This window comes from Sciurus carolinensis, chromosome 7, assembly GCF_902686445.1.
Source record: "Sciurus carolinensis chromosome 7, mSciCar1.2, whole genome shotgun sequence".
In the NCBI taxonomy this organism is placed as follows: Eukaryota; Metazoa; Chordata; class Mammalia; order Rodentia; family Sciuridae; genus Sciurus; species Sciurus carolinensis.
Genome location: NC_062219.1, coordinates 110,213,751 through 110,239,989, shown reverse-complemented (window position 1 = coordinate 110,239,989; position 26,239 = coordinate 110,213,751). Strand labels below are relative to the sequence as shown.

Genomic DNA, 26,239 nt, shown 5'->3' with positions numbered 1-26,239 from the left:
GTGTGTGAAGGGGAAGGACAGAGGTGAGCAGGTGTGGACACAAACCACTGAGGATCTGGCAGGGAAAGAAAGACCCCCAGTGTGACAGACAGATGCCTCTTCCTCCAGCATCAGCCAGGAACGTGACCACTGCAGGGGACCCTTGAAGAGGGAGAGGGTGATTTGAAGATGTCCTGAATGAAGGAAGGAAAGAGTCCTAGAAAGCCTGAAGCCAGTGGGCCTCAGGCCGACAGCGAATGGGTAGGGAAGTCACAGAGGGAAGAGTCAAATAAAATAGAAATCACAGTGGTTCTGTGCCTGTGGTTCACGTCAGGAATACTTGTTATCCTTCTGGGCGGTGGGTTTGTTTTTATCTTCTGGAAGAACTGAGGTGTAGCCAACCGGGGCCCCGTTTTGCTTTGTCTGCTTGAAGTTCAGAGCTACCGCGTGGCCCACCATGTGCATCAGGCATCATGGCTCTCAGGGCTGTTGGTCCTGGGTTCGTACCCCCAGCTCAGTTTATGGTCTCGCCTTGTTTTTCTTCCTCACTTCCTTCTAGTGAATGTTGCTTTGCTGTGCCGTACACATCCCTGTGAGGAGCCATAAAGTCTTTGGGAGCAAGTGGGGTATAAATATAACAGAAAGGAGGTCCCTAAGACCAAGGAACACAGAAGTGAACGTAAGAAGGAAAACTGGACATGATAGAGGATGAGAAGAGGGGATTCAAAGGAAGCCTTGAAAGACTAAAATCATTCGAACTGGAGAAAACACATTCAGGACAGAGATTTGTGGTTCAGGTGGCCTGAGGAACCTGGGAAAGCTGAAGCCCGAGATGTAAGTGGATCCTATACACAGGGATGTGTGACTGGGATCTTTTAGACCCCTCGGCAAGGGTAAAAAGATTCCCCTGCACGTGTGCAGGATGGAAGGTAGCAAGTGAGGCAGAGTGGGAGAAATCATGGTCTCAGGTGGACACACACAGGCCCACCTTCACACAGCCAGAAAGAAAGTGGGACATACGCACATGAGAACGTGACGCTTTACCAAAAAAACAAAGATGGCGATTCTGGGCAGAAACGTCAGCTGTGTCTGAGGGGAATGTGATCGACCAGAGGAAATTAAAGGGGACTTCCTAATTAACTGATAAGAATAGAGAATGAAATCTGTACCTCCCATCATTTGTTAATGGCCTGAAATCTGTGATATACACAAAATGTGAGACAGAACTTGGGAATTGTTAGGACTGAAGAAAAGGAAAAAGAGATGAAAAATCAAGCAAAATATACTGTTTTCTTCCTAAATAATGGTAAGTAGGTAAAATGAATTTCAAATCTTTGAAAGCTAAAAGATTTGGCAGGGGTTTGGAAGAGTCTATTCTGACTGCAGTTTGAGGATAAGAAATACAAATTGTAAGGTGAGTATTCAGAGGCAGAAACTTGGATTTTCTTAGGTGATGACAGAATGGAGGCGAGCATGCTAAAGTAGGGTGGAAAAGAAACTCCTCCAGGGAAGAGAGAGACCCCGGGGCCAAACTGGTGCCCCGGGCAGGCCAAGTGTGTGGCCAGAAGGGAGGAGATGCCTAGCTGCTGTGTGCTCCCCATCCTGGGTCACCTGGGGTCTCTGGGCCAAGGTGGGCTCTCAGAGGAGGAGGAGTTGGGGCTGGAGCTGAGGCGAGTTTCACAGTGAGAGACACGTGCAGAGACAGTGGCAGGATGCTAGAGATGAAGGCCGTGGCACTGCTGAAGGTGGATGTTCTGGCCATTACTGGATGCCACGTGGTGAGGAAGAATGGACGGGGCAGCAGCTCAGGGCGAGAGCAGAGCTTCCTGACTGTGAACCCCAGACGTGGTATAAAAAGTGCCAAAGGGACTTGGAGGAAGCTGTGTTCTACCTCAGTCCTTCCGCTTCAGCACTCCAGGAGCCTGCGATACCTAGCCTCCAATACTAGGCAAATGGTGTGACTTTCCCTTGCCAGATTGAAACCGCCAAGTGCAGGGCCCAGAGCAAGGACCCCTGCAGCCACAACCACAGGCAGGACTGCTTTCTCCCACTTTGTTGCCTTCTATAAAAAGCTTTCTTCCTTCATCTTCACCTCCTTCAACTTCCTCACCAGCTAGTTCTTCTGAACCTTCCTCCCCGATTCTTCTCCTCTGCCCTCCCTTAAATGTGGAAATCCCTGTATGTTGGCTTTAGTGCTCTTCTCATGTGCAGGCTTAATTGTCTGAAGATGTGTAACACCTCAAACCACATCGTCATCCCCGCCTCTCTCTGTGATACATCTGTTTGCCCTGGATGATAGCTCAGAACCATAGCTGGCCTTTGAATGTGCTGGTGGGCATTATTCCAGGGGAACCTCTATGGTACATATTTTATAGGTGGAGAAACTGAGCCTGTGAAATCAAAATCACTCTCCCGCAAGAGGCAAAGCTGAAGCTAACCCAGGCAGCTGGCTTCAGTCTGCAAGTTAACCTCACAGGGTCGCCTGACTCTGTGACACGGAAATGCAGCATGTCCAGAGACACAGTTCTTGTCTCTCCCACCAGGCCAGATCTGGGGGTGCAAGACCTCAAGTGACAAAAAATGAAGCCACCTGCCCATGCAGCATTGGACCGAACATGGGGGCTTGTGACCCGGGCATGACAAAGTCCAGACTGCGTTTAAGTGAAGAGCAAATTAGAGAAAGCGTGAGGGAAGGGCCTGGAGCCAGCATCTGGTCACAGTGAGCCAAGGGGACCTGGATCTGGCGATTATGGAAGGAGGAGGCAGTGCAGTAACAGGTCCCCAAACAGTATGAAGTGGGACTCAGGACGAGGAGAAATGCTAGGATGCTGGCATCCCGTGGTCGGGGCCAGGCCACAGGCACTCTTGATGTATACTTCAGAGAGGAGCCACACGCACCAAGAATGGAGGAAGCAAGGGTGGGAGGGTGGAGACCAGGCCGCATGGGTGGAGATTCGGAAGTGCTGGTTGGGGGTGAGGGGGAAGGAGGAGCTTTAGCAGTAGAGTTTTTGTTGTTGTTGTTTGTTTTTGTTCCTTTTAGTTATATGTGACAGTAGAATCTATTCTGACATATTTATACAAACACGGAGTGTATCTTACTCATTAGGATCCCAGTCTTGTGTATATACACACATTGAGATTCTCTGTGGTGTATTCATGTATGAACACAGGAAAATAACGTCTGAGTCATTCTACTGACTTTCTATTCCCGTCTCCCTGCTTCCCTTCATTCCCCTTTGTCTAATCCAATGAACTTCTATTTTCTCCACCCCCTTATTGTGTGTTAGCATCTATTTTCTCCATCCCCTTATTGTGTGTTAACATCACTATATCAGAGAACATTTGACCTTTGGATTTGGGGGATTGGCTTATTTCACTTAGCATGAGAGCCACCAGATTTTTCCATTTACTGGAGAATGCCATGATTTCATTCTTCATTATGGATGGTAATATTCCATTGTGTTTATGTACCACATTTTCTTTATCCATTCATCTGTTGAAGGGCACCCAGGCTGGTTCCATAGTTTAGCTATTGTGGATTGAGCTGCTATAAACATTGATGTGGCTGTGTCACTGGAGTACTCTGATTTTAACTCCTTTTGGTATATACCAAGGAGGGGGGTAACTGGGTCAAATAGTGGTTCCATTCCTAGTTTTTTGAGGAATCTCCATATTTTAGCAGTAGTTTTCTATGGCACTATGCATGTTTGTCCCATTTTTATGATAACAGCAATTATCAAAATTAACATTTAATGAACATTTTCATGTTCCAAGCCCCGTACTAAAGAATGTACAGGCACTGACTTATAAAATGAATGTATCTACATTACACAGCTTTGATATGCTATTAATTGCCTTATTTGGCAGATGAAGAAATTGAAAGTATCATTAAGTCCATTTTACAGATGCAAAAACAGAGACTTGGAAATAAATAATACACCTCTCAGGCACAATTGTGCAGCTAGAAGATCTGGGATTCAAGCCTGAGGTGGTAACTGCAGGTTGGCATGTTTTCCAGCCCCCATGGACAATTGATTCTTTGAGGATAATGATTATCTAATTCATCTCCACAGCTCCAGAGCCTGGCAAACAACAAGTGCCCTTTAAAATGGGTTCAGACTTGTGGCAACTCCCTGCGAGTTGTGTTTGTTGAATGAATAAATGAGCGGCTTCAAGTGCAAACTAACAGGTAGCTCTCTTGAGTACTAGCAAGGGTGGTTTCCATGGGTGAGGTCTGGTTCCGGTAAATGGGGACCCTGGAGACCTTGCGGAACAGGGAGATTTTGAATGGCAGTTCCTGTAGCCATCATGGGAATAAAGGATGACCCACCCCAGAAAACAATGTCACAGTGTTGGCTTTTTTCCTGTTGACAGGACAGGAAAGGACCAGGTATACATGAAGACCGTATGGGAGCATTCTCTGCTCAAAAGGAAGAAAAAAAATTGACATCACAAGAGGGACAGTCTGAAGAAAGGATGTTGGAGAATTAGATGCAAAGTTGAAAATCCAGAAAGAAAAATGGCCAAGTGGTGGGTGTATGTAGGAAAGTCTGCCAAAGGAGGCGGGGGTGCGTGCTGATGCCCCGGCAGGGATCCCGGGAGGCCACAGGCCACAGAGCACCAACATGGCAGCGAGGGTTGCCAGCTGTCTCCCAGGGAAGTGTCCTGTGGGTTGGGACCACAGAGCTGGCCTGGGCGCCCTTGGAGGAGTGCTGCTGTCCCAGAGTACGGGCCCCAGGGGAGCCGTGGCTCTGGTTTGCTAGCCTACGAACTCTTGGACCCTGTGGATCACAACTCAGGGTTGTGGGATGGGGGAAGGAAAAGTCGAGGAGAAGTGGGGGAGGGCCAGGCTAGCTACAGGAGAGGCATCCGGTATCTCAGGTATCTCGTTCAAAGGAAGAGGAGAGGAATGGCATCTGGAGCCAGGCTCTTGGGGAGCAGAAACGCCAGAGCTTTGAAATGTGCAAATGAGTTAGGAGAGGAGGGAGTCACAAGGGCAAAACCCAGGACAGAGAAGCACAGGGTGAAACAGAAGAAGGGAAACCATGGAAATTGGAAAGTATTGAGTTTATAGGAAACTGATACTCAGTATACTGTGGAAACTGTTGCTTTGGCTTTGGGGATAAGAGAACTGTAAATATGGATAATATGTAAATGCCATTTATAATTTTAAAAATCTGGAGTCTCAAATGAGATAATCTTTCTGAGGGCACTTTGACAAGTATGAAGGAAGATATTTGTGGTCGAGATGAAAGGACACTGGATGTGGAGTCTGAAAACCAGAATCCAAGAGCCAGCTCTGGGCCCTGGGGAGAGGGCAAGCCACTGGTCCTCTCGCTTGCCTCCGGCCAGCAAAGTGGCAATAACTCTTCTTTCCCACGATGGCTCTGAGTGCCTCTGTGAGTTTGCTAGGGCTGCCACAACAAAGTGCCACCAACAGGGTGACTTAAAACAGCGAGATTCTTCCACATTTGGGTTTGGAGGACAGTCCAAAGCCCAGCGTCAGCAGGTGTCCTTCTTGCCTCTTCCAGCTCCTGGCTCAGCACTCCAATCTCTCCCTCCTTCTTCTCGTGTTCTCTCCTCTTCCCAAGAGGACACAAGTCATTGGATGACCCTCTCTTGACATCCTTAACTAGTTACATATAAGACCCTGTTTCCAAATAAGATCACAAGCTGGTCCCAGGAGGATATGAATTTTGGGGGGACACTGACTCACTACAGGATCCAAATAGCAATGAAGCTAGAGCACCACGTATATTGAAAATATTGGCCACACACTTCTTGTCCCCCAAGGGTCACCCTCCTCACATGACCTCGACCTTGTGCCTCTTATGGCTGCCATTGCCCACTGGGTACACTCTATGCCCACTGCAGGCCCCCATCACTCTTCCAGGTCTCTGTTCCAGCTTTTCCTCACCCTCCCCACATTCTCCATGCTACAACCTCAACTGATTGTCCCCTAATTTGGGGGTGGGCACCAGGGATTGAACCTAAGGGTGCTTAACCACCAAACCGTATCCCCAACCCTTTTTGTATTTTATTTAGAGACAGGGTCTCAGTGAGTTACTCAGGTCCTTGCTAAATTGCTGAGGCCGACTTTAACTCGCAGTCCTCCTGCCTCAGCCTCCTGAGCTGCTGGGATTACAGATGTGCACCACTGCACCCAACTCTCCTCTGATTTTTATGATCCATTCGAAACTGCTTTGAGAAGCTTTCTCAAAGTACCTGAGATAAAGACTTCCTGCTCCAAACACCTTTGACAGGAATCATACTTTTCTTTCACCAGGCACTGAATCAGCTCTTCTGACTCCCTCTGATTAAGCCATAATGTACCTCTTATCTTTTTGTTTGGCACTTTGTGACTTGAAGCCTTCTTCCTGCGCCAGTCAGGCACAGCAGATTGGAAAGCGTCTTTTTCTTCTTCAAAGCCCTGGAAATTAGCTCTGTCTTGGCACAATGCAGGTGGTCAGTCACTGTGACTGAGGTATTTAATTCTCATCCTACCCACCCTGCTCCCCTGTTCCTGCTGCCACTTCTTCAGATGCCTCTCCTGGTTGTGTGGTCACCACCCTGCACCCCCCAGTGCTGGAGCACCTGGCCAACGCCACCTTCTTGTGGTCCACTGCGCATCCTTCACTCGCTCATTCACAAAGGTCCACGCGGTGCTTCCCCCCTTGCCTTGGCACTGTGCTGTGGAGGTCTGACTTATTTTCCCATTTGGGGGGCAAAGGGGGCTCTCCCGTCCTTCCTTTGCTCAGTGCCTAACACTGGTCTTTGAGCCTTGCACGTGCCCATTCAGATGGCTTAAAGGAGGGGGCCAAATGAGGGGCTAAAATCGCTGTGAACGTAAGTGAGGCTCAGACTCCACGAAGAAGGCACCACGAGAGAACCAGGCCCTGGGTTCTGGAACTGATGGCGAAAGCAAGGGCCTGCTGGGGGAGGGGCCGGGCTTTGAGGAGTGCCTTCTCAGCACCCTCAGCAGCAGCAGGGCTGGTGGCTGCCCCCACCCCCATGGCCTCCAGACAAACTCTAAGAAATTTTTCAGGGACCAGACACAGGTGAGAATGTATGTTCCAATGCAAACACAGGCAGGATCACACCTGTGGGACAAATGCATGGTAATAAGGACCTTTTGGTGCAGCGCATTATGCTGTGCTTTAAGGCAGCCTCCAATGAACTGCATCCCTCCCTCCGAGTCAGTAATAAGGCCCCTTGGCCTTTCCCCTGCCCTAACCAGGTGGCAGGACCTCCCACTATCTGTCAAGGGGCATGTCAGATGCATGAATGACCAACAGCATTGGTTCCAGGTGCTTCCCTGGCCTGAGTATCTGACAGGCCCATGGGTAAACTGAAGGCGCCCAGGGTAGGAAACAGATGCCGCCAGGGCTCCTGGTGGAAGGGAGTCACTCACCAGCATTATTTTGCTGCTTGGTGTTTTTGATGTAGGCAGAGAACTTGGAGAAGATGTCAATGCCTGCTGTATTGGACTCCCGGTGTTTCGCAGCCAGTTTGGGGTACCTGGAATGGAAGATGCAGCGTTCTGTGAATCAGTGAGATTTGGAGCTCCTTTAAGGGTGAAGTCATGCCACAATGAATAGCACTCTCCTTTCTGGTGGGGTCTATTCATCTTTTGGAGGTTTATAGCTATCCTCTAGGGAGGATGGGCACTCTGCCCCTGTTCACAGTAAAGGAAATCAGAGGTTGCTCAAGGGCTGAGAGTTGCTGGCGGGGACACTGTTGGGCAAGGAATGTCACTCAGAGGTCTCAGGACCCATCTTCTCCCTGGGACCAATGACAATGCACCAGTGAAAATCTTCTAATCAAAGGGACTGGGCTCACCACATAGGGCCCCTACATTTCCTCTACCCACGTGATAGTACCTATCCACTGCCAGCCCTGCCATCATAATTCTACCTGTGCAGAGCACTCTACACATCATAATTCTACCTGGCTCCCTAGCACTCGAAGCCTTTTCTCCAAAGGAAGAAGGCCCACAGCCTGCTCCTGAAATATCCTTCACACATTTATTATTTGTGTACAGTAATAAGATGTAGAACCTACCAGGACCCATCAGCAGGACATTTGTTTCAACTGTTTTTATGTCCAGGCACAGAGATAGATTTGCAATGACCCAGTCCCTCCATTCCTTGAACTATCTTTCACTTTCTTTCTGAAGACAAAAGAATCAAGAGGTGGGCTGGGTTTACCACCGTTGGTCTTGGTCAGTAATCTTACTGGTCGAGGTAAGACTGCTTATGTGGGAATACATGACTTTGACCTACTAGCACCATCAACATGAGTAACTCTAATTTAAAATGACATTTCCCTAACACGTTCATGTTGATGGCCAGGCAGGAGTGGGAGGAGATAGGGGACAGTTGCCTGGTGATCCTTATTAATGAATGTCAATCTTTGTGATCTCTGGGTGAAAACTTTTGACTGTAAGCTGTTTGGTTCCTTTATGTCAAAAGAGTGACATATACAGACTGGGGCTGTAGCTCAGTGGTACAGCGCTTGCCTGGCCTGTATGCGGCACTGGGGTTGATCCTTAGCACTACATAAAAAGAAATAAAATAAAGGCATTCTGTCCATCTACAGGTTAAAAAAAAAATTTTTAAAAGAGGGAAATATATGTTTTTTCTTTTAATTTGGTTTAAATATTTTGAACCAAAACAAGTCTTTAAAAATTAGTTCTTTTTTTTTTTTTTCCTTTTTGCTCCTCATCTGGTTTATTATCCAGAACTGTCCACTCATGGGGCCATGGGCTGCTGCTCTTTAATTTCAGAGATATTACCATGGGAAGCATCCTCCAAACCTCATCAGATTCAGCTCTTGGCCATCAGGCAGGTAAGAAAGGTACTATTTTCCTCATTGGACAGTGCAGCAATTAAAGACCTAAGTTAGTGATGGTTTCAGGACCCACAGCAAATAAAGAATGGAGGGGCATTGAGAACTTGGGTTCCTTGCCCTGAAATAGTGTCCCACACACTTGATCACTCTGCTGCTCTGAAAACAGTAAAAAGTAACTTTCATTGAGTGCCTACTACGTGCTGGGTACTGTTCTAATCCTTTACATGTATTCACCAGTTACTCCTCATAAGAATTCTATTGGTACTGTTATTACTCTCTTTTCCCACATGAAGAAACTGAAAGGTTTAGCAATTTGCCTGAGGTCATGTGGCTAGTTGGCAGAGCCAGGATTTCTACCCAGGCAGTTTTGCCGTGGAAGTCCAGTTCTTAACTTCCATGTCTTTCGGACATTTATCCATTCTGTTATTTACCTTCTAAAGCCACCAAGTCCTCAAGGCTGGGCTGAGCACTATGGTGAGCTCTCCCCATCCGCCAGGAGAGGGAGCTCTGCGCAGTTTGCATCTGCCTGTTCTTTGGTATGCTACTGTACAGTACTGGGAATTATCAAATTCCTCCGCAGTGCCTGGGGACATGAAGCAAGCTTTCCTGCAAGATGCTGGGTAGTCTGCCAAGATGCAGTAATTTGGTGTCATGTCTCCCTCTTTTGGCCTTCGTACATAGAATCCAACATGCTATTAAAATTGATAGATTTAAATTATTAAGTACTAAGTGTTCTTTGTTCGTCACTGACAATCTAAAGAGAAAATGCATTTTAACAGATAGCTTGTTTGGGTTTCTTTTGTTTTGCTCTATGTCTTCATTTAGTGAAAATTCCAATACTCTGACCATGTCTTCATAACCAGGGTGGACCGAACATGGATATATGGTACCAAACCCAAGATGAGCAAAAAAGGACCCACATTCAGGGGAACCTGCCAGTGTCATTCTGTTTCCTGAGCACTATGATTCATTGAGACTATATAGTGTCATGTTTCATTTGCAGTTTGTTCTTGTGGGAAAGGAGTCTCCAAGATGTTAATCTCACAGATTTCAAGGACCAGACCTGAGGAGGTTGCTATGTAGGATAAGTGTATTCATGTTTATCCCTTATTCCAATATGTAAAGGAAGGGTCTACATAATTCCTTCTGTTTCTCTAAAAGACTAGCAAATGGTGTTTCATTCACACAAACACCTTTGAGATAACATTATGTTGGGGTCTGATGACAATTAAAAAATGGATTAATTTTACTTAATTAGGAGTTAGGAAGACATAGCTCATGATCCCTGTTTGTACATGGTCTTTGAGATAACAATGGATCTTACACTTGTAAATGGTTAAAAAAAAAAAAAAAAAAAGAGGATACCACTCTGTACTGTGTAACAACAATATGCAATTTGAATCTCATTGCTAGCAAGTAAAATCTTACTGGAATACAGCCCCGCCCATTCATTTACATATCAGCTAGGGCAGCTTTCATGGTACAACAACAGAGTTGAGGCAGATTCCCGAGGCTCACAAAGTCAAAACCATTTAGTATCTTGCATTTTACAAATAGTTTGTTGGCCTGGACCTAAATGATGAAAATTTCTTTCCATCTTATTTATAGAATCTTGTTGCAAATGCACTCATCTTATACCTGCACTTAAACTTCATTCTAGGTAAAATAGTTGACTTTTTACCAAATGAAATAAATAAAACAAATATGATAATAAATGTTTTTGATAGAGAACGGTAGCAGGAAAAAAAAAAAAAGATTGCTGATGGTAAGTGCTCTGACAGGTTTATAGTTCCAGGTGCCTTCTCACTGACAGCCACAGGTCACTGTGCCACTGAACAGAAGGACTGCATGTACCTGCCAAGGGCCAGGCCCTGTGCCTCCTTTGGGGAACACACTGAAGAAAAAGAGAGACAGTCCTGATGGAGTGACCTTTGCTGATTCTGGGGTCTCTCCTGGCAGCCTGAGTGCTGACGCTCCTTTTTCTAAGGAGTGAGATGTGGAAGCACTTCCTGCCTGACCCTTCTCCACTATTCTTGCTTCTTCACTTCACCAATCTCTCACTTGAGAGGCAGGTTCGTAAGATTTGACATTTCTGACCTTTGACTTGCTCCTGTTTGTCTTACCTATGCTAATTAAGCCTAAGATCCTTGGAGGGTCTATCTTCTTAATTAAAAGACATCCCTTGGGATCAGTGTTTAAGACCTAAGGTCACTTGCTGTCTTTATGACTGCCCTGGGGAGACAGTCACAAAACAGGTGCAGACTCTCTTTCTGACTCTTTAAGCTGCTATTTGATGAACTCTGACTCTGTACCAGGCACTGGGCTCAGCAGGACTGCCTTCTTCCATAACACTGTAAAATCAACATTATGGCTCTCCGTTTACAGAAGGGAGAATCAAAGATCAGAGAGCTTTTAAGTAATTTGCTTTTAAGTAATTTGACAGCTCATGCTCACTAAATATCCATGTGCTTCTTGGTGCTTCCTGGCCTCCCTCTTTGTGATGCTGGGGTCATGTGACTGGATTTTGGTCAATGGAGTGGGAATAGAAGTGATGTTACCCACCTCATGGCCCTGACTCTTAAATACACTCAGTGTGATCCCTCTTCTCTCTTTTTTCCTGCAGAAGGAATCTTGGAGATCATATGTTCCAAAAGCTACAAGATGGAAGAGAGCCACACCACCCACTCAAACTTTGCTCAAGTGGGATATAAACGGGGATTCTACTAAACCTGGGAGATTTTTGTGGCTCCTTTGTTCCTGCAGAACAGCACCACCTGGTGGTACAGATTGGAACCCAGTCACTGTGACTCCAAAGCCCACCCTCAGTCCCCATCCTGAAGGAGGCTTGCAGAAGCTGTTTCTCTACCCACCAGATGATTAGAAGAACAGTCTTCATTTTTACTAATATCAGATATCTCTACTTAAAAAATATAAAGAATTCAAAGTATCTTTTGACACTCAAAGTTCTGGATGCTTGCTGGAGGACTGACTTGATAACATGCTCTGTAATTGACCATTTAATTGAGCCTCCTAAATTTACTTTGGGACATCCGTGCACTAAGACTATTTTAAACAATAGCCAGTTCTGGGAGAACACTTTGAGAAACCCATGGGATTGTAGAATATGGGCTTAAAGGAATCTTGGAGACTAGGTAGTGTCACACCCCCTCATTTTAGAGATGAGAAAATAAGGAGGCCCTCAGAGGGGGAGAGGCTTGTCCAAGGTCACCCATGGTCTACAGCTGGGAGAGAGGTGGCCACAGTTAGGTCTCCTGACTCTCGGTTCTCAATTCTAGAAATGCTGGTCATTCCAAGGAGATGAAAGACCAAGGCCAGCACATCGCCACAGTAATTTCCCTCTAATCCCAACACTTCCTTGTTGAGCATTCACTGGGACAACCGACAGAAATACAGGGATGTTAGTCTCATTTAGAAACTACTTGAGACTTCCTGGATTCCTCATTTTGACACCAAAAGCTCTGTGGGATCAAATGTGATTTAAAAAAAAAAATGTTGTCGGAGTGTTTGTATATATGGTTTTTTCCTTAAAAAAAAAATAAGGGGAAAAAATAAAGCTCCCACAATGTCTTGGCTGTCTGGCAGGTTTTACAAACAGCACTGTGATGAGAAACACATGGAGAGCAGCCCCACATGAACAGTTATGGTGGTTTTGCTGCCCCCTGGAGACCCGGCCTAGCAGCACTGCTCCAGGAGCCTCAGAACACAGGTCACCCCACCTGCCAGCACAAGTCAGTGGTGTGTGATCTGGCCAGCAGGTACCTCTGCATGAGGCACTGGCTTGGTGACATTTGCCAGGGGGTAACTGCAGTACCTGCCCCAGTATTACAGCTTCAAAGGCATCTGAGGGACACTTCTGGTGGGGAGTGTCCAGAGCTGTTGATGGTCTCACCACGAGGGCTCTCACCTTAGCAACCTTCTGGAGATGTGCATTTTAACAGTTTTGGGGTTCTGCTACCTGCAAGTGCTGGAACAATGAATCACTAATATGGCAGGGATGCACTTCATAAAACTTCCTACATTTAACTGCAGTCCAGAAAATGACCCGAGGAGAAGAAGGAGCAGTCAGGACAGGTAAGGTGGGAGAGAGAGGAGGGGAGAGGGTGTCCGCATCCAACACCACCTTGCCCTGCTGGATCATGGAAATGTTTTAGAATAATGAGCCTGACAGTGATTCTCCTCAGAAAGAATGTTCAGAGGGCGTAGAATTCCGAGGGTCTCTGGACCCCATGTTGGATACTGATTGGGGATGCCTGAGTCAGGGAAACAGCCTGGGAGAGGCGTAGCCAGATTTGGGGTAGGGAAGAGGTGGGCAGCCTGGCTAAAGAGAGTGTGAAGAATTGAAGGCAGGGCTGGGGATGTGGCTCAGTTGGTAGAGTGCCTGCCTCGCAAGCATAAGGCCCTGGGTTCAATCCCCAGCACCACAAAAAAAAAGAATTGAAGGCAGGAAGGGATCTGGGGTCATCCTTTCACAGAGGAGGGACTGAGACCCAGAGCAGAGAAGGGACAGGTCCAGGAGGTCACAGCACATCACTGGTAGAGCCAGGAGCACATCCTAGCTGCACCCCTCCATCCTGGGTCTGGCAAAAGATCCAGTGGGACAGTCTGTTCCTCGCTGCTTCACCCTCTATTCCCTACTGACCTGAGAGAAGTAGTCACTCGGGTGGGCAGGTTACCTCTAAAAGAGAAAACACTAACTTCACCTTGGACTTCCTTTCTGGGTCTCACAGGCAAAGTCTAAACTCACTGAGTTATTGAAAACAGCATTTTTTTAAATGTAGGATTTAGAACCAGTACCCTCTATGATGCTGAGTCTCAGTGGGGGGATGCAATTCACCCTTCAGGGCACTTCCAACCAAGTGGCTGGCTAGTGTCCTATTCAGAGAAGCATGCGGCTTCAGGCAGTGACCGAGCTGGGTGTAATCTGTGGGGCTGCCCATTTGATTTAATTAATGCACTATTTAACGTCCACACTCAGTTGCTTCCAATGGGCTTGAGGCAATTTTCCACTCAGTGCGAAAATAAACTGTTCTATTAATACGGGTGACAAAGAAAAATTTTAAGGAAGAATGCATCTGATTGCTGAAAGGCTTTATCAGAGAACAAATGGGAGTTTTAATTTCTTAACAGGAGTTCAGTGTACAGGCAACAAGTTACTTAGTCTCTCCATGCCCAACTGCAAAATGAGGACCGTGGTGGCACCCCCTCCCGGGCTGTTGCGGCAGTGACAGGAATTGTATCAGCTAAGTGCTGTGAACAGTGCTGGACAGAGTGCTCTAGGCACGATGAATAAATGAAGCTTTCAAGTTAATACAAGCAGGCCAGGCACGGTGGTGCTCTCCTGTAATCTCAGCTACTCGAGGATCCAAGTTCCAGGTCAGTCTTGGCAGATTCATGCTGTCTCAAAAGAGTGGAAAAGGCTGGGGATGTAGCTCAGTGGTAGAGCTTGCCTACTATGTGCAGGGCCCCTGGGTTCAATCCTCAGTACCATCAAATAAACAAATACATTCAAGATGGTGATTTCTAGTTGTCAAACCCCACTTATCTTACCTACTAAGTAGGTCCTGAATCCTTCCTATTCCTCACCTCACATTTTACTGCCACGGCCTTGGCACAGCCCTTTATTCTGTCTCACCTGAACTGTCCCCAGCTGGCACCTCCTCTTTGATTGCTCTACCTCAGTTTTACCACCCTCTACACTACTACCTCCCCCACCCCCCAAAGCAACGCTCCCAGCCCTGTGCTGAAGACCATACCGGACTCTATATGTAATATTATTTTTTAAATTGTTTTTCAAAAAGTGTGATTGCTCTCATGTCTTCTTGAAAGTTCTATAATGAACAAGTCTGATCTCTGACGACTTTCGCTCCTGGTTTAAGCCACTGGGGGTCCCTTTCTTGACTTGTTTTCATTGTACCAGCCTTTCAGCATTTCCGGAATGGGGGAGCCAGCCTATGCCCTCCCTTTGAGGTCTTCCAGGCACAGTGAACTGGAGTGAAGGGAACATATGGGTCAAGGGAGGGGTGGTAACCTTCCCAGGGTTCCCCAAATCTCTCTGTGTAGGAGGGACCGGCTGGGTTCCCCCTTCCCGTGATTCCTACTAGTGAGTGCATTTAGTAGAGCTGTGGTTTGTTTTTTTGGCAGTTCTGAGGACTGAACCCGGGGGCATGTGGACATTGGGCCTCCCCAACTTCTTGTTATTTTTTATTTGGACCTAGGGCCTTGCTACGTTGCTGAGGCTGCCTTGAAACTTACTATCCTCCTACCTCAACCTCTCAAGATGGTGGAATTACAGATGTGCCACCAAGTGAGGCCATTTTGAGATTGGCAGCCCTTGGGGGTCCTACACTCTCCCGTGCACTGGAATTCAGTAGCCTTCTTAGGAAACCTGCCTTCCCCAAATTAGCCCCTTCCTTTTCATTGGCTCCAGAAAGAAGCAGCTCCTTACTTTTCAGGGGTCAAGGTCTCCTCCAGGAACTCCTCGATCTTATTGACATCTGTCTTCACGTCCCCATTGAAGGTCAGGAAGGGCGGATGGGTTCCAGGGGCCAGGTTGTGCAGGTCAGCTGGCTTTCTGTAGAGAGAGCAAGATTGAGATGATGGCATACACCAGGAAGCTTCCTGTTCTGAGAAAACTAAGATTTATTATATATTAGAATCTCTGTGCTATTCAATATATCCATGAGCAAAACCAGATCTATAGTGTGGGGCAGGAGAGGCTGAAGAACATTCTGAAGGCTTGTGGTGTGACCCACAAACCTGCCCAGTGGAAGTCAGTGCCAGGGAACTCCAGTCAGGATGGAGCTGAGCACTGGTGAAAAGCGGAGAGAATCAGCGGGGACTGCCTACCTCAGCGGCCTGCTGCAACTGTGGGGTGGAGGGAAGAGACTGGGCTTTGCTTTCAAAAGTTTCTTCACTAATTAGTCTGACAAAAATGCTCTTTGGGGCTGGGGTTGTGGCTTAGTGATAGAGTGCTTGCCTAGCATGTGTGAGGCACTGGGTTTGATTCTCCACACTACATATAAATAAATAAAATAAAGGTCCATTGGGGGAGAAAACACATTTTGATATCATTGGTCACCAGACAGGCTGCAACCAAGGATTCTGCATCAAGAATCTACTGTTATTGGGTTCCGTTACCAGATATCTAAGAGGAAAGTCTTCAAATCCTGAAGAGAAAGGGCCTAGAAATGTGCCTGGCATATAGGAGGCTCCCAGTAGATAGATATTTTTAATGCCTACATAAATGAAATATACACTTTTAATTTAAGAGGGAGTTATTTTAGTCAAAGAATTAGAAATCAAAAATTGGTCTAAAGTTGATAAAAACTTCCATTCTGAAAACTTCTGGCTTTCAATTGAATGTGGAGAGAGCCAGTAGGCAATTGTATGCAAGAGTGTCCGGCTTCCACCAGTTTGCCTTCTATGCTTTTTTTTACTTTGGAACTTAATTTGAGCACACACACACTTTATGCTTAAAATGTGACTATTGTGATTCTAGTTTTACTAACAAGTAGTTATTTTTCTTGGAATGTTTTAAAAATTTTGTTCAACACACATAAATGAAAAGTATCCTATGAATCTGAAATTGCACTTATATTTTTAAAATTAGAGGTTTCTTGTGTTATTAAGTTATAAATAACCCATTTTCTAGGTAATGAATTCAATTCAATATAACACTTGCTTTAGGAAAATTAAGCTTTGCTGGGACCAGTAGGATCTTTTAAGTTAAGCATACATATAACAAGTAGCAAATGCAGTCCCTAAGAAGAGAGAAGGGCTCTTGCATGCCTGTAGGATTCTGGGTCAGGGACTCAAAGACATCTGAGATAACCAAAGCAGCAGTGCACTCTTTCCCTGTGGAAAAGAACTAAATTATCCAGAGAGGATGGCATAGGTGACAAAGAGGGTGAAATCCTGGAACACACGTCCAATCAAATGAGCAAGCGAGTCCCGGATGAACTCTCTGCCCAGCCCATGGCGATGCCAAGCGCAGGCCTGGTTCGTGCTGGGCAGTGTACTGACCGCTGTGAGAAGGGACTTTGGGTGCCCACAGCAGGAAGGAATGTGTGTGACGTGGTCTCTGTTCACGCCAACACTGTGCTTCTGTGGCCAAGTGCAAGAGCAAGGATGGAGTAAAGGGCAGATAAGAAGGGTTGGCGATGGGGAAAGTGGGGAGGGAGAAGTCTGTTCTGGAGGAGGAAGGAAGAGGAGGAGTCATGGAGACCTCCCCGCCAGGGCTGGAGCAGGAGAGTCACCCTAGATGCTCTCTCGGCAGGCAGCATTTCTTGTGGGAGTCAGACTGGAAAACATTAGAAGGAGGAACTGTGAAAAAGTAAACAAAGGGGCAGAGGCGTCTGTAATGAAATAAATTCCTGGCTAAATCAGTTGGGGAGGGGACCAGAAGAATTTCAATTACAGGGCTCCTCCCTGGTCGCTCCCAACATGTGCCCTCTCCAGCTGCACTCTGTGGCACTTGGAACTCGGACAAGGGCATGGAAAGTATTTTTAAAATCTGATTTACTTAGTGCCTTTGTTTACTTTGTGTGTGTCCCTCCGTTTAGACAATGAAAGGACATTCTTTACTTGTTCCTCCTGCTTTCTAGTGCTCACACAAGCAGCCCTGCCAGAATTATTTCCAGCGGTTACCTCTCTGCGGCTTAAAGGTACAGGAATTTGTTGTGGTGTGGGTGGAGTTTTTCCCTGGGACATGAAGGCATGCTGGCCACTGGTGTCTGACACCCTGGGGAGGTTCTAGAGCTGCACTGCCCGTGGGAGCTGATCAGATGGGACCCTCTTGCTTTTTTGTGGACCTCCTCCAGCATTTACAGTTGAAGTTATACAATCACCATTGAATTACATGTTGCTGGGTCTAAGGTATAAACTATTTAATGTGTATCAGTCTTCTTTTCCTAACTGGATTGCCAACTCTACAAGGGCAGATATTGCTAAGAAGAGCTGACGTTGCAGTTCCTGCAATGAGCCAGGTAGAACACAAATAATGTTTATGGCCTGCCTCACTAGATCCTCACAAACTCGCACTGATTAAGAAGGCAGTAAATTTTTGTCCATTGTACAGATGAGGAAACTGTGGCTAGAAAAGTGTAAAGTCACTCAATAAATGGTGGTGCCAGGATAAGTCAGTGTTCTTAGAATATGTGTGTGTGTGTGTGTGTGTGTGTGTGTGTGTGTGCGTGTGTATGTTGGCAGTAAGAAAGTTTCCTTTTCTGTCACACTGGAGTGGTGACAATTGCATGGCCTGTCTCAAAGGGATTCTGGCAGGACCAGATGTGATCTGAAGGATGCTGGTGGTTCCCTGCCCCATTCTGAGCTCCAGTCGAACACACGGATCACTTCTTAAAGATGATTGTCTATTCTTTCAATCTGTGTGAACGCCTATGGATCTTTTATTGTTGTCACAGACACTAATCACATGGCACATGTGTGTTCATTTAGTTGACAGATGTTAGCCGAGGACCATTACAAAGCTAGTTGCTGTGGCCTGTCCTTGAGGGATTTAAGGTCTTATTTGAAAGAAACGAACTTCATAACTGATGTGTTTTGAAGATCATAAGATTTAAACCAAGGACTCTGAGATTTTAGTAGCAGTCCTCCAATTTCTAGTTCACCTTAGGCAAGTCTTCTAAGTGTTCCTGTCCCAGTTTCCTCGTATAAAATGGAGAAACAGGTTTCCTTCACACAACTAGATTTTTTTTTTTTTTTATGGGAAAGTGCTTACTAGTTGTAAAGCATAAGGACTGTAGCTATCATAACTGGGTAAAAATGCTAACTAACTGCCCCATGTGACCTGGACAAGAGGTGAGTCTGAAGGGAGTTCAGTTGGTAAGTGTGTTCCTGAGAGAGGTGAGGTGGGCGTCCTCGCAGAGGGGATGGGGATGAAGTCACAGTCCAGGAGCAGGGCACGGTCTGCAGAGACAGGGAGGAAGGTGCCAGTTTTGATAGAGGATGAATTCTAGACTCAGGCCCAGACTGCAAGGAACAAGAGCAGCAGAAGGTGGGCCAGCCTGACAGGTAGGCAGGTGATAAAAAGGTGTGTGGGGAGACAGTGTTGAGAAGGAGCAAGGAGAGGGAGGGCCTCAGAGGCATAGAGCAGAGAGCAGAGAGCAGAGAAGGCTTCCTGAGCAAGAGAGGGAGGCTCCTGATTAAAGTGCTATCCTAGGAGGAGTAACCTTGGGAAGTAAGGTGGGGGAGGGAGAGAGAGAGAGGGAACCTAAGAGGATGAAGGCCCATCTCAAGAACAAAGAAACAATCAGGCTGGCAGCGGCCAGGTGTGGACTTTGAGAATGGAAGAGAGTGCGTGCAGGTAAAGGCTAGTGCAATAGAAGCCAGGCGGGTGGCCTAGGCCTGTAATCCCAGAGACTTTTGAGGCTGAGGCAGGAGGATCACAAGTTATAGGCCAGCCTGGGTAACTCAGTGAGGACCTAAGCAATGTGGCAAGACCCTGTCTCAAAAGAAACAATAAAAAGGTCTGGGATATGCCTCAGACGTAGAGCATCCCTGGGCTCAATCCCCAGTATCCCCCCAAAGGAGTTAATGGGAGAATGTGCAGACTTGGCTACTGAGGGAGGTGGTAAGAGAAAGGAGCTGGAAACGTGTCGATGCCCAGAGAATGGGAAAGCAAGGAATCCAGGAGGAGAACAAAGGAAGAAAAGATGGAAACGAATTCAGACCTACAGATTGTCAAGTGACGATGGAATGTCCAAGTGGAGATATCTAAAAGACAGCAGGACTCTGGGTGGAGAATAATTCCCATAAAGAACCAGGGAAGAAGGTGGGGGTGGAAGGCAAACAGTTGGGGAGGTCTGTTCCAGGTTTCAAGGACAGGTGGAAGAGAGGAACCAACACATGCGGTAAGAGTGAAGAGCTCGGTTCCTGGTGTTGAATGATGCCTGGTATTCCAACAGCTGTTAAACTGCACTTCAAAAGCAGAACACTAGGACCTCTCTATCCAGGCCCATGATCCAGAACTCCCACACTAAGGGATTCAGAAGATGGGAAGAGAGTGTGGGGAAAGGTCTGGATTCCAACTTCAGGGTGAAGACTTGGACTCAGCGCTGAAGCCCTCTAGAGCCCATGGGTGATGGCGTTTGCATTCCCAGAATGACTTCTCCTGTTTTCCGAGGTCTGCACCCATCTCTGCACCACACATTTTTAGTTGCACAGCCAGTGTCCAGTCCTGCCTTCCTCCTTGCTAATCGGGGTCGTGAAGAGCTCAGCCCCAAGGGAGAACCAACCTTTGCAGCATCCCTTGTAAGCAGGGTGGGCCCAGAGGCACGGCGCTAGATGATGGGGTGTGAGCAGGAGGTTGCTGGGACCAGGGGAGGACTTTGCCCTCTCTCATGGCAGGTTCTCTGTTCTTTGCAACTAGAATATTCCTCATGATATGGTGTCCTTTACCTTTTCAGATCCACCGTGGTGACATTGAACACAACTCCTTTCAGCCAGAGGATCATAAAGAGACGTTGAGAGAAAGGACAGTTGCCAATGCTTTCCCCATCGATTCCAGCCTGGAAGGAAGAGAAGCAGAGTCCTGAGTGTACGCGCCTACCAGCAACACCGGCACCAGAAGTGCACACCAACACTGGGCTGGGAGAAGCTCCTCCCAGGCTGACTTCACAGCCAACAGTCCTGTGTTAAACATCCTTGTTTTCCTAATACCTATGCATGGCAATGCCTGGCACCATGTACGGCCTGAATAAATACCTTCTGAACTGAACTTGAGTTTCCAGCATGGAGATTTTGTAGAATCATTACTTTCTGAAACCACAGGACCTTGACATCTCAGGGCATAAAGGGGACCTCCAAACATCACAGTTCAATACAAATGATACTGGGACACCAACTTCTGCATCCCCAAGTAATCGTCTAGTCTATGTCTGAATATCTCCGTTGACCAGTAATTTAGATCCCTCAAAGCAGTCTAGATGCTTCCTTTTGCCTGCACCTAGCCAAAATGTGTTCCTGTATAATTTACAGGAACATATGAACCAACAACAGATTGCATCACTGAACGCTTTCATACTTCTTTTCATTCATTCCTCTGTTCGTTACCCTCCTCAAAACGGCAGGTGTTTTTACATCTGGAGACAAGTCTATATCTCTTCTGCACATCTAAGGGGGATGCAGAGCCATGCATAAAGACATGGACAAGCAAAAAAGGCTGGGGAACTGGTCTCTGTAGAATTTGTTTCCTTCGAGTGGTTTCTTGCCTTAGTCCCTGACGTGGTACTAAGCGGAAGAAAATATTCCATTTGCTCTAGTTTCGAGGTTGGCTCCCCCCGAAGCCTCGGTGCCACCTGGTCTCTGGAACATGGAACTCCACTGGCAGGGAGGGAAGAGGAGTAAACACTCCAGGCTTCCTTGCTGGACGCTGTTAACTATCTGTTAGCTATCCAGCCAACATCCAGGGCTTGGGACTCACTAAGAATTTTTTTTTTTTCTAAAGAGGGAGAAAACAAATGCCATCTCAACATTCAATCCATTATTTTCTCCCTCGAGTTTCCTTTTGCTGTGGCATTCGGCTGGCAGCCATCAATGCCCTTGCACATATTAATGCCTGATCCTGTGCTTATTTCCGCTTTGCAAGTCACTCCTAGCAGAGACTTGGGTTTATTTATAATGGAAAACTGAAGCCTTTGACAGTGTTCAGGGTTGGTGGTAGGTAATTGCTATGAAATTACGGTTCTTTTATCTCCTTCTCAACTGCAGCCAGAATCCCACTTCCTTTTCAGGTCTCACTTCTCCCCCATGCTGCCCCAGCCCTGAGCAGCCACAACACCAGGGGCTCCCCTGTGTGGATGATGTGCCTATGTGGAGAGCTACCAGGTCATGAAGCACGTTAGAACCAGCAGTTACCAACTACATCACTGCTGGGCACCCACAGGAGTTTATCAAGTTAGGTGCAGGTCCTTGGTCTTTTATGACATCCTGACAGCAGGGATTTCCCCCCAGGGCCAGTGAGAATCTAAGTAGAGAATTTAAAAGGGCAAAAACAACAACAAAAAAACCACATCTGTGTAACTGCTGTCTGATTTTCCTTTGGCGGTGGCTGTAGAAGGACAAGGGAATTGAAGAAGGAACTTGTAAAATATTGAAATTCTTAGCCAGACCAAAAGTTCATATGATAATGTAATAGTAAACAGCTAATGTCTACATCTCAGGCCTTGCTAGGGTGATTTGCCTATTAGCTCATTGATTCCTCATGAGAAGCCTGTGAAGTGGGATATCCTCCCTTAGAGATGTGGAGATGGTGGCAGAGAGGTGACATAACTGGTCTGAGGTCCCACCGTGGTGAAACCAGGATGGAACCCAGGCGGTCTGGTGGGAGACCTGGCCCTCTTTACTGCCATGCTTGAAGACCAGTCCAAGGGTCCACCTGGTGACGTGCTCTCCCAAGGTCTCATGACCTGTGTAGGGAGGCAATGGTCTTGAGGTAAGGCCCAGGGTTCAGCCATGCTAGAGTTTAGGTGGTGGTGTCTCTCATCTCCATACCTTTCACTGTCTTACTGATGTCACCTTACACTGTGATTCTAGGCCTAGCAAACAGAGATTGCCAAAGGGTGAATAGCATAAGGGAGGACTCTGTGGTTCACCTTTGTACCCTGGCAGCCCTCTTTCAGTTTTCTCTGTTCTCCTTCAAACTCACAGCACTGTGGCCCTGATAATCCATTTGTTAAGCACATGGGTTTGTGGCAATGACTCAAAACATTAACAGAGAAGAACTAGCAGGACCCCACACCCTAAAAAGTGTGAGGGGAAAACCCAGAAGGTCTTTGCTCCATGGTGGTTCTGAGCACTGGGGGCTGCAGAACAGTGAATGTGGTGTGTTAGCACTCCCCAGTAATAATAGCACCCCCCAAACTCATCTCCCCTGGAACCTGCAAGTGGGGCCTCATGTAGAAATAGGATCTTTGCAGATGTAATCAGGCTTAAGATGAAGTCATATTGGATTAGGATGGACTCTCATACTGGATGAGGATGGACTCTCAGTAGGACTTGTATCTTTGTAACAGGGAAATTTGAGCACAGACATACAAGGGGAAGGTCATGTGAAGATGGAGGCAGAGATTGGAGCGATGCATCTACAAGTCAGAGATGTCAAGGAGTGGAGGAGACAAGGAAGAATTCTTCCCTGGAGGCTTTGGAGAGAGCTTGGCCCCTCTGACACTTTGATTTGGAACTTCTAGCTTGCAGAACTCTGAGAGAATAAATTTCTGTTGTTATAAGCCACATAGTTTATGATGAGTTGTTTAACAATGACCACAGGAAACTAATGCAAGTGGTAAGTGTCAAAAGAGCAATAGTAAGAGGCTAAGAGCAAGTCTTACAAGTTCATGGTTTTGTTTTGCACTATGGGCCTAATGTGCTCAGTCGCCAGATACAACCCCAAAGTACTTCCTGTTCCCTAGATACAATGTATTACGAAATAGTCTACTATGCATAATATTACAGGGATAATATCAATAGTAGCACAATGTAATTATAGGTTGTATATTACATGTTGTACAGGATATGCTGGTTAATTCATATTCATGCTATTACATTTTCCTTTCACATGACATCGCCCCCTACATGTGAAGGTGGGTCAACTGGAACATGAGTCATATTTTATTTACTCTGTCTTCAGCAGCAAGAAACACAGGTACTTGAAACTGAATGGAAGCTTAGTGCTTGTTTAAATGGATGCATGTTGAGGGGAGGGCAAGATCCCTCCGTTTTTATGGCATGAGGGTTTCAAAAGTCTCTCATTGTCCTCTGAAGAGTGTCCTCGGGGGAAGAAACAACCTGAGTTCTGTAGCACATGGAGGCAGGAGGTTGTGGTACTAGACTCATCTTGGTCTCTCATTCACATGTGACCAAGCTTGGGATAAGAAGTCCCCTCCTGTCTTGGCCTCTATCATTACACCTACATCTTCCTGCAGTTTTGAGAATGCAAGTGGTGAAGGGGGATTTAAGGCAGTGGTTCTGAAACAGTTTAGTTTTAGAACCCTGTTCTACTTTTAAGGCTCTTGAGGATCACCAAGAGCTTTCATTTATATGGACTACAGTTATTGATATTTACTATATTAATTAATTCATGTTGAAAGTATTTTAAATATTTTATTCATTCATTTAAATGGAATAATAAGCATATTATCATAAATTACATTTTAATATTTTTCTGAAAATGAAAGAAGTTTAATAAGTATTGTTGTTTTACATTTTCACTGATTCTGGCTTATTAAGAGTTGGCTTCTGCATTCAATCTGTTGACATCTGGTTGAGGTGTATGAAGAAAATCTGGCCTCACAGAGATATATCTTTGGGAGAGGGAGGAGTATTTTAATGGCCTTTTCAGTTACTCATGGGTTTTCTCCAATACCATAATGAAACTCAACAAGTGGTAGATTCTTAAGGAATGGTAGGCAAGTGGAATTTGAAATCACATAAATGTCATTTTTTCTGTTCCACCAAAATCTACACACTTATCTTGCATTTTGAATACATCTTTACCCATTAATGGTTCCGTAACATATACATCGTCATATGGAAAACAGTGTTTCATTGAGTTGTGAAGATCCTCCAAATGCTCTACATTTATTATAAAACATTTTAAAATGCACTCATCAATGCTGCCACAAATCTCATCAAAAATATTAAGCTGTTAAGCTCATGTTGGCAGCTACATGTTTTTTTTTTAAATTCTAATTTTCTCTTGAAATCTTACACTTTATCATTGGCCATGAATACCATCAGTTGCTATCCTTAAAACACCAGCTTAATCCATCACCTTTTCCAGAAACCATCCGGTTAATACTGAGTAACCACACTGTGTGTGTGTGTGTGAATTGCTCTTTCAAGTAAAAATCATGTTCTGTGAAGGAGATAGCTCAACTGCACGGGTACCTCTTCCTTCGAGAACCATCCTTATTTGGAATGCAGTCAAAAAGGAATGTGCATTTCCCTGCCCATCAGCCAGAATGTTCTGCAGACATGTAGGCGAGGATGGAGATTTCATTGTACAGATATAATTTTTTACTGCTTTGTCAAGAACATTCATAATTGAGATGCTTTCCTTTCTTTGCATGTGTGACTACAAGTTCCATTTGTACTGTTACTTGGATTTCTGCTGAAACACCAGCAGCTTTTCCCACCAAATGCCAACCCCACAGAGAGAAGCCTAGCTGAGACCTCTCAGAACTCCTGACAGCCTCTCAGGTATCCCAGGAGTCTAAGAACAACACTGGAAAACTGTTAGTTTAAAACTTCCCATAAACAGACCAGGTGTGCAGAGCTTGGACTACAGATAATGAAGAGAAACTAACAATTGTCCAAAGTCACTTCAAGGTATGCAGATCAAGAAAGTGGAAGAATTATTCAGAGAGGACCCAAGAAGAAACAGCAGGAGATGGACAGGTGACATTTAAGCATGATGGACGAGTTAATGGTCCGTTTATTGCCGCTCAGCTCCAATGCACTCTTGACTCTATGCTAGGTGAGAACAGGGAGAATTCCTTCAAGCCTTTGTCCTTTAAAAGGAGTACAGAGGTGGCCTTTCTTTGGAAGGGGCACTGGAGGGACAGTGCAGAAGGAAATGGCTCCCTCACTGTGGGTGGTTTGGCCTGGGGGTTGGTAGTGTGGGTGTGAGGACAGCCAGTGGAGCCATCCAGCCACCAACTCAGAATGGCATTCCTCTGGCACCTTGTGGCCTCAGGCAATAACCTTTCCACAGCCCCCTGGACACAGAAGTCAAAGCCGCCATGCAGACTGCATGCAGTCTATGATACCAAGTCATCATCTTATCGGGAAGAGTGTCAAAGTGGTAAAAGCCCCATGAAGAGGACACTCTGGATATACAATGACATCTATATAGTTCTAAACAGATCCACAGAACATGAAAGAGTTTTGTTTTTTTTTTAAACAGTAACGATATTTATTAGTATAAGTTAGACAATATTCTCACTGTGACTTTAAAAAAAAAATCCCCAATGGTTTGTCTTTTCAACAAGTTGGTTAGTAATCCTTCCTCTAGCAGGGATGTGCCCTGGAGCTTTGCGGTTCGCATGAGGACAGGGAGGTCCACTCTGGAAGAAGTCAACATTTTCTTTTCTCAGCAGCCACAACTCGCCAGGATCACTCAGGCATCTCTCATTAAATAAGCGAGCAGGCAATATGACACATTTGAGGCTTCAGAGACCCCCGGCAGTTATCTAAAACTGAACCCAAAGGCTGAATCCGCTCTGTGCAGCCAGCTGCCCAAACAATGTGACAGGAAGAGTTCCAAGTGTATTAGTCAGGGTTCTCCAGAGAAGTAGAACGAATACACACACACACACACACACACACACACACACACACAATTTTACCAATCATCTCTCAGTAGATACATAGA

At 46.0% G+C, this 26,239-nt stretch overlaps 1 protein-coding gene and 1 non-coding gene across 2 annotated transcripts in view; one reads left to right on the top strand and one right to left on the bottom strand.

The window, feature by feature from the left end:
- Clic5 (chloride intracellular channel 5) overlaps positions 1–26,239 on the bottom strand; it is a 99,807-nt gene that overhangs the window by 26,400 nt on the left and 47,168 nt on the right. The window contains exons 2-4 of the mRNA XM_047558025.1: positions 20,266–20,375; positions 15,296–15,421; positions 7,391–7,497 (exon numbers count right to left, since the gene is read on the bottom strand). Coding sequence (XP_047413981.1) covers positions 7,391–7,497; positions 15,296–15,421; positions 20,266–20,375 — 343 coding nt within the window. The remainder of the gene's footprint in view (positions 1–7,390; positions 7,498–15,295; positions 15,422–20,265; positions 20,376–26,239) is intronic.
- Trnaa-cgc (transfer RNA alanine (anticodon CGC)) lies at positions 13,201–13,274 on the top strand. The gene has a single exon. It is a non-coding gene; the product is annotated as a tRNA-Ala (tRNA).